We start from the raw sequence: 13,817 nt of genomic DNA, 5'->3' as shown, positions 1-13,817 counted from the left end.
ATAAATATGTTTCACTTAGGTAAAATATTTAATTTAATTTAAATTTAAATTTTATAATTTACTTTATAATTTTGATTTTCGAATGGGTTGTTGGAACCCATTTTGGGTCCAACACAATTTTGTTGAGACAATTTGTGCAGGTTCATGAGGCACTTTTTAACACGGTCATCAGCCCAAATTGGTCCATATGGAGGGAATCTAGTAGTACAAGGGCAAAAAGGTTAAGCAAATGATCCTAGATGACATATGGTGGGATCATGTTGAGTATTTTCTTAGTTGCATTCAACCCATGTTGAGCATGATCTGTTTTACTGAAATGGATAGGACTTGTTTGGGTGAGGTATATGATGCCATTGACTCAACGATTAAGAAGGTGAAAGTCATCATAAATGCAAAAGAGCAAGAATTTTAATAAAACTTCTTCAAACAGCTACACAAAATCATTGAAGAGAGATGGATCAAAATGACCACTTTGCTACATGTTGCCTTTGCATTGAGTTACAAATGTTATAGTACTGAGCTCTCTTTTTGATCATGATGTATGAGATGCAGTGTGGGTTGAGTTCATAGATTTTGTATGCTCCAATGACCTTAGTCTTGATGCTCAATTAGACAAGTATAAGGTCAATAGTCATAGTTGATCGTACTTCCATGGCCAACCATTCACACACCAAAAACCTCTTGCAATCAAAATTTTATTGCGATTAAGTTTTATGATAATTTTTTTTTCTCTTAAGTTTTATTTATATTTTAATTTATAATTTAAAATTTGAAATTTTGTAACTCTTAACTATAATTTTGTCTTAATAGATTGCTAGTTCATTTGCATCTGAGAGGAATTGGAGCACATATTCCATCCATTCAGTAAAGCACAATCAACTACACTAAAAAAGGTAGAGGCTTGGTGTATGTGCATTCAAACTTGTGACTCCTTACACATAAACAAGGTGGCTTCAAGAAAGGGGACACAAGGAAGTGGGATATTGAGTGGGAGCATGCGCATCATTCGTCCTTCGGTTGTTATGTTTGTTTATTTGTTTTGGTTTGTTATTATTTGATAGCATATTTAGGATATTATTTGTTATTTTGTTGAACCTGTAGTTCACGGGATTCATCATACTTTATTGTATAAATGTGACTCCTAATGCAATGTAATTCGATAAAAGTCTAATGCTCTTAATGTGGTATTAGAGTGGTACCATTAAAGGGATTAAAGATTTTTAAATCGCCCAAATTTGGAAGGAAGCAACATAGTAGGTGTTTAAGATGCATGTTTTTGATGAGTTCATTGGAGCAAATATACAAGCACTATTGGACCTTCCCTAACACCTTAAAGTTGATGAATCGGTAATTATAAGGAGTTTATGGACAAAAAAACTAAGCAGCACAAAAAAAAGTTTGAGAAGGGAAAATTTCTCAAACAAGGGGGAATATAGGACCCAAAATCCCCTACAATAACAGAGAAATCAGATTCATTGCCAATAGTAGAGAAGAAAGGTGAGGAGAAGATAGAACCAAGGTGGCTAGATAGGTTAAAATGATATAAACAAGCTCATCTTCTTCACCAATTGTAATTAGAGATTCAAGGACTAAACAAATCTTAGGGAAGAATAGTTGGAGAGAAGGTCTACCCAAATTGAAATAACAATGAAATCATCCAATATATCATTATAAACCTTCTTGAACCTCCCACAAAGGTGGCTACAAAGGGTTTACTGTAGATGAGTATGTAGAAAAAGAATGAGGAAGGTTCATCTTAGAATACTAGGTCAAAGCAACAAGTTAAAAGGTCACTATTGTCGTTTGTGGAGAAGGAAAAGAAGAAGAGAAAGATGATTAAAAACCTAGCAAGAAAAGGAAAACATAAATGGCCTCTAAACACCCAAAGTAACAATAAGGAAAGTGGAGATAGAAAAATGAATTATTAAATCAATGGGTGCTTTATAGAATGATGTTCACAAAAGGAATATCTTTGGAGATAGTGCATGAATATGTTGTAGCCTCCACACTGAACAAGAAAGTGGGAAACATACACCTAAAGGCCAATTGATAATCATGCCACTTTCACCCCAAATATTTGATCCTATGAATACAATAAAAGAGTTTATTATTTGGCAGAAATAGCTCCAACCAATGGCGACCTTGGTGCCAAATTTTCTCACAACTACAACATTAGGGCCATAGATCCTAACATATATCTCACCAATCCAACAATTTGAGATGAGAGACATCTAATAGAGCGATGCTAGGGAGCATCTCTTGACACAATATATGAGCACTATTGAGATACTAAAGAAAACCATGGTAAAAATTCAATCACAATTACTACAAATTCATGTGGATCCATGGAGTGGTAGTTGGGAACAATGGTTAGTGAGCTACTTACAGAAATGTAGAGTTGGGATGCACAAAAGGTTAAACTTAAGGTTTTAGATCTTGAAAGAATATGAGAAAAGCAACTGGATACTATTAGGGCTAAAAGTTCAACAGGGTAACAAATTTTAATAAAGAAACTAGAAACATCGACGATACATATGTTAATATAAATACACTCTATTAGTATTGTTTGGGTTGGCCCACCTCAACCATATTATTGACAAAACAACTAGATAATGTGGAGACATTCTACAAGCCTCCAATTCCTATGATGCTATGGAAGACCTAGATGGATCCATTAAAGTGCAGATTGCGAACCTCCATACTCAAGTCCAACACTTACAGGAGCAAGGGGTAGTTTCATATCTCAGATGAAGCAATTAAGAGAATCTAATGTCCCCTTTCTAGGTGACAGGAGAAGAGTAGTGGGATGGTCTATTATTTGGATCTTGTAGGCTGGCAGTGGTGGATAGAGACTCACACAGGGTATTCAATATCCGGAGTTGGTGTTTTAGGCAGTTTGTGGGCCGTTGGGAGTAGTTCCTTGATTTTAGGGAGATTCCCTACTTTTTAGGAGGTTGTGGCTGTTTCCATATTTGAGGTTCCACGGGACCATACCATGGTTTCAGTTTCAGGAAAGATTGGGTATGTTTCCTAGTTTCTAGGAGCATCCCTAGATTTTAGGGATGGGACTACCAGTTGGTCCATCTTGTTCGGCATCAGTCTCAGACAGGTGACAAAGTCAGATTCATGTTTGGTTGGTTATTTTGGGCTATTATTGGATCTATGGAAATATTTTAATATATTTAAATATTTCCTAAGTTAGTGATTAAATAAATTAAAATAAGGCTATGTATATAGCCATTTCGGTGTAATAAGGGGTTTTTGGCTTCATCTAGTTTGATATGCCTATGTGTTATAGCTCATTGGAAAGGTCTTGAACTTTGCTACATGATTTTCACCTCCGGAGTCTTTTTGGATGCTTGAAGCTATTTATTCGCAATAAAGTGATATTTTTCTATAGTTTGATGCCATAATTGGGAAAGTGTCACTTTAATTATAAAGCGCAAGCTTTATTATTCTTTAGTGTTCGATTTGCAAAGGGAAAGGAGTTATAAGGAGATGAAAACCTAATTGATAGGATCTTTGATCGTTTTGAAACTTGTGAATTTGGGAATTGCTCTGGAAGAGTGATTTTGGTCTGGGACGCAAACCCCAGGTCTGAGCTTGCTGGGATGTAGCCCTCAACAGGAGTTGACAGTGGATTTATGTAGGATTGCACAGAGATTGTCAGAGGTAGAAGACACATCTTCTTGTCCTGAAGATTCAACATGCATATTGGGGTTTTCAACAAGGCGGCTAGTCTATTTCAGCTGGCACGTGATTTGCAGCAGCTTCCACGCCTCCTTTGCAACCACGCCTTGTTTGTATGTTGGCTTGAAGGGTTGTATTCAGCTTATTTGGTCTTCCTTGTTCATTGCTAGTAATATTCCTCCATCTGGCATCAATCCAGATTGAGAACAACTCCAAATAAATGTATGAATTCTTGCTGAATACAAAACTAGGTTATTTGCTTGGTATGATTTGCAGTATTTTCAGATTGCTTAAGTGTTCTTACATATGAACATTGTTTACTATTTTATTTCACAGTTGTTGCTATTTATCAATTACTTTACTTATAACATCAAAACCCAAAAAGAAACAATCCCTTTCTGCAACTTCTGTCTATTCTATAAGATCACCGGAAAATTACAAAAATATAGTATGTTTAATTAAGAATTTACAGCAGCAACAGAAAAAGTATCCATTTGGGATCTTTTAGAGAAATGGTCAATTTGCGGTTAGCTCAAATGATAGGCCTCTTAGTAAATGCACTGAGATTGACAAATTCTATTGGGATCCCGTCTTCTCATAATGGTGCTGAAATTTTGTTGATCAAGGGAAAGGGACAAGTCCATTGGTTGCAACAAGCCATTCTTTAGTGGACTAATTCCTATAATCCGTTGTGGATTGTGGGTTATGTACAAGAACATCTTACCATAGTCAGAGTGGCAAATTTCATTTTGATATTTTGTGTAGTATAAGGTCAAGTTTTGTTTGTGGTGGATAGTGCTAGCATGTCTTGAGGACTAGACATGGTTTGTGTAATATCCCCTGCTGTTATATGACTGAAGGTGTAGGGAATATTAACTAACAATTTTCTGATAACCTGGTGTTCTAGTTTTCAGACTGTATATCCTGCGTGTTATGCAGTTTTAACTTGGCATATGACTGATATAAAACTTCAGACTTTCTTTAATAGTACTAACTCCAATTCGCAAAGATATTATAGCCTGCAAATATTAAGATAACCTTCTAGGATGATCATGCAATAGTTTTGTGTTTTTCAGATGCATATATATGAATTAAATGCAAGAAATGCACACCTACAGCAGACTGGTATTTTAACAAACAATTGGCAAGCAACTAAAGGATTGAAGTAGCAACATATAGATTGAAAGCAACCTTATCCCTCCTTATTACAGAAAGCAATAGACTGATTACAAATGTCTAGCAATGGCCAAGACTCTTGGCTTACAATGAAATAGTTTCAGAATTTTCTGAGTACTAATGACAGCCCCTAATGCAAACATACAATAACTGAAACTCAATGAAACAATGCTAAAAGAGAACCTGGTTGAAGCACCTTGGAGTATAGATGAAGAAGCAAGCAATATCAACTCTCCCAAAGCTTTCCTTGTGCCAAATCGAACCCTTCACCAAAAACGCCCCTGTTGCTGATGTAAATGACAGCAATAAATTTATAACAGCTACTTAGCTCCCTTTCAAGCAACTAACATCATCGTGGCCTTCCCCAAAGGTGAGCGCTCCAATCTAATGATGAATTTGATGCACCAATGAGGAGTTATGAGCAAAATCGTGGGATATGGAAGGCTGGTCAAACTTGCTTCAGACCTGATTTATAATATGAAAACCTCCTCAATTCACCTCCAAAATGCTCCTAGGGAAATCGCCTTGCCTTCCTTAATAGGTCGATGCTCATAGATGTCAAATATAGTAATGAGCTGAAGCACTCTCCAAATCGTCTACCATAATGCTGCCATGAATTCACAATAAACTCAAGTATGAAGGACTGAGGTATCCTTCTGAAAGATCCCTGATGGATCTTTTAAGCTGACAGGGTGTAATTTTTAATTATTTGTTTTAAAATAAATTCTTCCTGTTTATTAAATGATCTTTCAGAGAGAGACAAAAGTTGCAGAAAGGTTGTGTCTTTTGTTTTTGTTTGTATTTTTCTAGATATAGGTAAACAATGAATAACAACAGCAGCAAATATGAAATAGGCTGGAAAATAATGTGCAATAATATAATATTCAGCCAATCCAGAATAGCTACAAATCGTACCAGGCAAAATACATAAATGATATGCCAGCAAGTATCTACCAACCAAAATAATGTTGCCGGCTGCAAGAAATACCATCCACGCACAATGAAAAGAGATGGCTGATGAATACCAATCCGCAACCCACGTGCCAGCTGGAAGGAGGCTGTATGGCTGCTGCAGTCACATCCAGGCAGCCAAGGAACTCTCGCGTGCCAAGCAATATACCCAACGTCCAAAGCCAAAGGTCTTCCAATGCTGAACTTGCACTCCAATCAAAGTCTGAAACCAAATGAAGCTGCTGAAACCTTCTATTGGGGTTTGCGTCCCAATATCCAAGCCCTGGGGTTTGCGTCCCAGTTCTCCAGAAATCGCTCCTCAGAGCAAATTCACAAATGCCTAGTTTGAAGATGTAAAAAGATAATAAAACAATGAGCCAACATCTCCTTTTATCTCCCTCTCAAAGCTACTCGAACCCTAAAGGGAGAATATGCTTTTACCTTTATTAAATAATGGCATATTCTTAATTAAAAAGGCCTTTATGTATAGGAAAAACACCCCTTTCGTCAAATAACAAAACTCAAGGTGCCAGAAGGTCTCCGGATGATGAAAATAAGTTATAATAATTCAAGACCTTTCCAACGAGCTATAACACATATGCCTGCTTGACTAGAAGAATCCAAAATCCCCTTATTACTCCAATTAGCTATATAAATAACTTTATTTAATTAATAAGATACTAACTTAGGAAGTATTAAACATGTATCCCAAATAGCCATATAATGCTCATCTGACTCCACAAGTTTGAAACGGAGCCTGCCACCTGTCTGTGACTGTTGTCGAAAATCATGGATCCTCGAGCAATCTTGTCCCTAAAATCTAGGGATGCTCCTAGAAGCTAGGAAACATACCCAAATCTCCTGAAACTGAACCCAAGGAATAGTTTCATGGTAACCCAACCCTGGGTATTGTCAAATCCTCCTAAATAGTAGGAATAGCTTCCACAAAAGAAGGAAATGCCTCCTAAAATTAAGGAACTGCTCCAAACTGGTCCACTACTGCCAGAATACCAAATCCCAAACATTGAATATCCTCACTGAGTCTCTATCCACCACTGTTAGCCTACAAGACCCAAAAATAAGCTGACTCACATGTCTCTGCTAGACAGAGCTAAAGAGGGGACATGACACCGTCACTCTCAATTGCAACCCTTCGGAGGATGTCATGTTCTCTCCTTGATCGTTATATATATCCTAAATGAAGCAATTATTATTATTAATTTAATATATTAATTACCAACAAAGGATGATTTGAGATCTATTTATTTATTAAATATTATTATTATTTTTAATTAATATTTATTACTAATATTCTGAAATATTCAAAAATAGATTATAAACATAATTTAGATATTAGCACACATATATATGCGGAGCTTATTAGAGCGATTGTGCAAATCTTCTATTTACAAAGTTTGAGGTTCTTCATTTAGTACGAAATATTATTATTGATCAAAATGTTGAGAATTTGAAGTTCAAATTCGTCGGGAAATATGATGGAAGCAGCATTATAACCCGAGGCACAAATACCCACTAATGAGACATCACCATAAGATACGAGACATATACATTGACCCATAATAGTTTAACTATAGTAAAGACGTTATGGAAGATATGGATCATCACAAGATATCTGAAAGAAACATATGCATTGTGGTAAGGATCAAGATATCAATGGAGAAGTCCATCCAAGTATCGATGATCAATAGCAACCAATAAACCATCTGTAGTAGCAATATTTCAAGGGATCGAATATAATCGGCTAAGGCATCAATGGCTGGTAGGGAGCAACAAGCATAGATCGATTAATGGACAGATTGATATTGTGAAGAACATCACTCATGAGAATGGAGATCATTCTAAAGGCAACGACTAATGATCCAAGTAATTGATCGATCAATGATGTCTTCTTATGAAACAACAATCCGTATATCACTAAGAAGAAGTCGAGGATGGTAGGAACATTAATATTGATTTACCTGATAATTGATTTGATACCCTTAGCACCATACACATTTATGCAGCCTGATCGATAAGAAGATCAACATTAAGTTGTTAACAGAAAAACATAAACTAATACCATTATGAGAAGATATGATTCTAATCCATTAATAATAATGAATGGGTGCGATCTGTATTAAATATTTGTTTATTAACAAATGTTAATGGGATTAGAATAAAAGAGCGCCTCTCCTTGAATAAACGCCTCCCACCATAAAGTCGCCTCTCTCCAAAAAGGGATGAAACGATATAAAGGGAGAATAAGGAGTGTGAGTTGAGGGAAAGAGGGAAGTACGGAACTGAAATTGCGGACTTCAATCTGCAGACGGCAACCTACGGTCTACAAACTTCAAACAGTAGGCTGCGGACTGCGAACAAGTAAGAGGTGTTACGGGTCATAGGGTATATATGTGTGTGCCACACACACACATATATTAATGCATATTTACGAATATATATATTATTGAATATTTACTTATATGTATGTAGCAATAAATATAGGTATATATGCAAAAAAATTATGTATATCTAGGATCAATAAAGAGGATTAAGGAATATGTAAATGTAGACGTAAATTATGGAATGAAAAATGATAATGAATTGTAAAATGTAATATGAATAATGTGACTATATGATGGAGGCTATTGGGAGGAAATTCCCGTAGCCTAATGGAGGGATTATGATAATCCTTGGTAGGCAGTATATACTGAGTATCTATATGCATATATGTTATGGCTTGGGTGACAAAGGTTCATCCAAGAAGAGACGGATCTGGCCGGTCCCCTCTGGTGGACTTGGATGATGAGATGCATCATCCAGGGCAAGGAACTGATCATATATGATGGTCTTCCTTGGTAGGCTTGGATGTAAGACGTTACATCCAAGACAGGAATCGAATTATCCTTCTATTTCTTGGTATGGCTTGGAACCAAGATGGGTTCCAAGAAGGCGAGCTTCACAGCCGCCTAAGGACATGTCCCAGTATTGCACTGGTATCCTTTTTATTAAATAAGAATTGAGATTGGTTTTAATTAAATAATTGAAGTTTAGTTACAAGTAGATTAGTTACATATATATATTTGTGGCATTCTAATAGTCTGTTTTGTAGGACAGTGGTCTCTAACTAGTAGAGACATTACAGAGGATCTCTCACCACCTCAGTTATGCGAATCAAAGGGAGGTATCGTTCCCAATGACCTATAATCTGCAGAAACCCTTGGCTCCACAATTCTCAATACAAGAAGAGATATCAAATAACCGATGATCACAACATGAGGCTCATTCCCTTTTTATCCTTTTCCCACACATGAATCAGCCTCCTAGAAGATTCCATTTTTAATAAATAATATTTAATCACCTCCTTAAAATAATCTTTTAATTGCACTTTAGTAAATATTAAAATATTTCTAAAATATAAAGTGCACACGTGACATCATACGTGAGCACACGATATCCCACCATAAAATCATGTAAAATAAAATGTGAAGCCATAAGTAGCTGCAAAGATGACCCCCTTATCAACTCCTTGGCCTACGAGGGTCAAATAATAGGCCAACCCCGTGAATGTCTGCGTACTAATGAGAAGGGGATATTAAAGTTTGAGTTGGATAATGATGTTAGTAGGACAAGGCTGATCATTTACAGCTACTGTAGGTCAAAAGAACAACAATGCAGTACGTTTAGATGACTTATGAGAACACCTCAAGGGTGCAGCTATTGTTAGGGACACATCCCCATATATGGACACACTATTATAATAGCATGAGTGTACCACACATGAAAGGGGTGTCTAAAAACAAGGGAAAATAAGGGAGTAACTGTCAGTAGGAGAAAACAGTTTTTCCATCCGTACATAGAACAAATTTATACCATTTCTTGGTTTGTAATAGTTAGGTTTCTCATTCTTGGCATGTTTGTAAGCCATCAAAGGCTGATTTTTCTATTTTAATATAAGTTAATTTAATTGTAGTTTGTAATGACATGTGTGATTGTTGTTTGAGTTTCAATGGAGTACTAGGTTAGGTTGTATTTAATTAGGCACCCTAATCTAGACCACATCGGATTCTTTCTCTTCTCCTCTTCAAAGAGTTCCAACCTAGTGGCCACTCTTTGATTCTCTATATAATTGATCTGAATCCCATTGTAAGATTTTTAGAATAGTTTCTTCGTTTGTATTGCTTTTACATTGGAATATACACATATATTCTCACTGTGAATTCTGTGCAAACCTATCGTTATTTGGTCCAAAGTACCTTCTCTGTCTAGTTGCTTTTTAGCTGTGAATGCCTCCTAATAATGTTCACAAGTGGGGTTAAATTCAACAAGTTAGTGTTGTCTTTTCCTACCTAGATTCTTTCTCCACATGTTTATCATTAGATTTTTTGTTTTTTCACATAATTTTGATTTCTTTGTTAGTGTTTGGGAATCCATTTAAGCTAATACGTCACCTGCTCATCCATTTGTAGTATTTTTCTTTCAATTGTGCATTTTTTCTGTGTAGTCCTTTTTCCATTATTGCCTTTTGGCCAACTGTTAATTCTTTGTGCTTTTTTCTTTTCGTGTGTAGCTTACTAACTGGGTTGTAGTGTCTGCTTCAAAATGGAAAATACTTGTTTCTGCTAGGAGTATCCTGTAAGGGACTGAAGTCTTGATTTTGGGGATAAACCACTTTTGGATTGTTATCATTTACCTCAATTCTAGATTCAGTATGCTTCTGCCCCATTTCACATATTCGTAAAGAACCTATGGAGTGACAAGTAACCCAAATAAGGCCTTTGTGGCTTTACAATCCCATAATTTTGTGTTCCTGCATAATCTATACAGCATGCATCATAGTTTGCAAACTTGGACTTGATAAACCAAAAATTTCTGACTCCGCAAAATTCAGCAACTTAAAAAATATTAATTTTTTTGAGAAAAACATAAATTTTATGCAAAATACAGCTACAAAGTGTATCAAATGAGTTTGGTGGGGGTTTTAGGGCAATGCCCCTTTTGGGGGTCTGGTGCAACACCCCTCATGGGGATCTGTAGGCAGTGCCAGTTTCTTTTTTTTAAGAAGGCAAAAAATTCTTTATTTTCACTCTAATTTGTAGAAGAATACCCAAATGACAGAAACTTGTGTTATTTCAGCATTCATGCTATGTTTTTGGCATGTTTTATTGTGTAGGGTTAATTGTACCGTGTTTTACACATGGACTCAGTGATCACTCATGTGAGTTTCTGCGGAAAACTTGATGACGACTCTGCAAATATACTCATTGAATTTACTTTGCAAAAACTCAGGGCTTTGAAAGACTCGTGAGTAGTCAGCAAGTAGTTAAACTCTGAGCATCCTATTGTTCTTTTTGTTCTACATGTTTCCTATTCATGTTTGCTATGAGTCTACCAAGATAGATATTCATATTATGATACCACTTTTATAATAACTGCTTCAATCTGGAAATTGAGGTTGTTCTGTTTTATTAAAGTAAGAATTCCAATATCTTGGATTTGATGATGTTTACCTACATCTCTACTTTACAAAAACTTCTTAATGCCTTAAGGCAGTTGTCAAGCTTTGGGCTGTTTTTAGATAAATTTATTTATCATTGGCATATAATAAAAGCTTCCCCATGTAGGTGGCAAAGTGGATCCTGTATCTAATAATGCTTCTAGGTTATCAATATGTTATCCAAACCTAGGTTACTTCCCAAGGATTCTGACAATTCTCCTTTTTTTTTTTTTTGGTCATAACGTGTTCATAAAGTCTATGGATTGCTGCTCTATAATTATCTGGAACTCTTAGTTTCTGCGTCCTGCTTCATAATTTGCACCTAGGCACCATGTCGGAGACTTTTAACAAGAGACTTCTCCTATCTTATCTCAAACCTTTTCAATTAAATGTATAAACTTGAAGTCATTAACCAGAAATCAATTTTTTTGTCATGGTAGATTGAGCTGTTCAACTGTTCAACTGTTCTTTGACTGTTTATTGGTAAATTCATGGCAAGTTTATTGTCAAAGACTAATTATAATTTGTGAGCTTTGTAATAGAAATAGGTTAAAAAAGTAAGTTCTGTTGGTGTGAAAATTTCCAATTCATGCTGATGGAGAGTTTAATATCAAAGTGTTTTAAAATAAGTATTTTGTACTTCTGTAAGCATACAAGAAACTGGACGTGTTTTATTTGGTCACATATCGGATCCAGCTGATATATAATTGGGTATATGCTGCTTATGATTGACATGGGTGCTTTTTTTCATTTCTTTCACTCAGGGTGCACTTGTTGCAAATTATCCTTGGGATGGCACTAGTGATGGCAGGTAACACAAAATACTATAAATGGATATGCTTATGATTCATGCTTTTACTCCAATTTTATATGTGTTATGTATGTATGTTGGAAGATAAAATTGGTTTGCCATGTAACATTTCTTTGTCACGTGGTTTCTTTATTCATGCAGGGAAAAATATTCTAAATGTCCAGATGATGAAACTTTTCGTTACATGGCAGCTATTTATAGTCATCATCATTATAACATGTCAAAATCTAATGAGTTCAGTGGGGGGATTACAAATGGAGCACAATGGTATACACTGTCAAAAACCATGAATCAATTTCTTGTGATGATTTTCTTGCTTTCAAAAACAGAGCCTCACAAGTTCTCTATTTAGAAAGAACTACATCTTGCTAGTTCTTGTTAGGTTTCTCTATTCTATGATTAGTGAAAAGGAATTCTTATGTGTATTAATTTATTTCTTGAATTATTTGACTTGCATGCTTTGTTTCAAATGTTCAGTGCTGGCTCTTGTTAGGTATCCACTATATGGAGGAATGCAAGACTGGAACTATATACATGGAGGATGCTTTGATTTGACATTAGAGATCAGTGATACGAAATGGCCTCCTGCAAAAGAGGTTTTGGTTATATTCACACAAATGCTTTCTTCTAAGACTATTGTTCTCCTACTATACACATCATTGCTACGCATAGGAAACTCGTGTATGATACAAGCATGCTGTCTCTAATGAATACCAAAAGATTTGAGAAATTTGTTTCTTTAGAGAAAACTTTTTTATTTGAAGTTGATCTGTAATGTCCTCGATATTTGGATTTTGGCCTGGAATTGTTTGTGTTAGATTTTTGGAGAAATAAGGGGAAATTATTTAATTTAATATTATATAAGTTCTCATTATATTCATTTAAAAACATACGTGAGATGACTTTATATTTTATTAAATTAATAAAGTGACTTAATTATAAAATAAAAAATAATTAAAAGTCACTTAAGAAATAATAAAGTGTACCTACCCGAATCTTCTAGAAGGAATCTTATGATGGGTTATGAAAAGAATAAATAGAAGAGGGTAATTCATGGTCGGGAATCAGTTGTTGTTATCTTCTCTTATATTGTGGTTGTGGAGCCAAGGGATGTCTGCAGATTTGGTCTTAGGGAATGAAACCTCCCTTTGATCCTCATAACTGAGGGGATGAGAGATCCTCCGAAGGGTCGCTTTGAGTGTGAGGGACACTCAGTCCTTCATACTAAGCTAATTGAGTTTGATATCAGTTTTTTATGTAGTATGATTTTTGTGGAATACTTCAGCTTTGAGGTGGATGAATGGTGATAATAGGGTCTGCACAATTGAAGAGGCTAGGCGAATTTCCTTGAAGTATTTCGAGGAGTGTTGTGTTATTTGAAGGTGATCAGATCTGAAGACACATTGCATCAGACCTTCTTCCATCACGATTTTGCCCGTAGTCCATTGGTAATGCATCATTTCATGGATGTGAAGCAAAGAAATGGGACTCGGACTTGGCAAGGCCAACTCGGACTCGGACTCGGGACTCGGCGTCGGACTCGGCTGGACTCGGGATAGTGAAAAACTCAAGAAATTTAGAGATTTTTAAATATTTAAAACTTGTTTCAGACACCCTTTATTGAATACACCTTAAAGACACAATAACATCATCAAACTCGGCTCATTTGATTACATACACAAGTATACATCAATC

The 13,817-nt window shown here is 35.7% G+C and overlaps 1 protein-coding gene across 2 annotated transcripts in view; it reads left to right on the top strand.

Annotated features, from left to right (window-relative positions):
- Positions 1 to 13,817, top strand: part of LOC131066678 (carboxypeptidase SOL1) — a 232,369-nt gene that overhangs the window by 135,572 nt on the left and 82,980 nt on the right. For both annotated transcript variants that reach the window (XM_058001505.2, XM_058001503.2), the window contains 3 exons: positions 12,076 to 12,122; positions 12,264 to 12,389; positions 12,616 to 12,718. In XM_058001505.2, coding sequence (XP_057857488.1) covers positions 12,076 to 12,122; positions 12,264 to 12,389; positions 12,616 to 12,718 — 276 coding nt within the window. The remainder of the gene's footprint in view (positions 1 to 12,075; positions 12,123 to 12,263; positions 12,390 to 12,615; positions 12,719 to 13,817) is intronic.

Source organism: Cryptomeria japonica, chromosome 3 (assembly GCF_030272615.1).
Source record: "Cryptomeria japonica chromosome 3, Sugi_1.0, whole genome shotgun sequence".
NCBI lineage: Eukaryota > Viridiplantae > Streptophyta > Pinopsida > Cupressales > Cupressaceae > Cryptomeria > Cryptomeria japonica.
The sequence above is the reverse complement of the archived record's forward strand: the minus strand, read 5'-3'. Positions and strand labels throughout refer to the sequence as shown.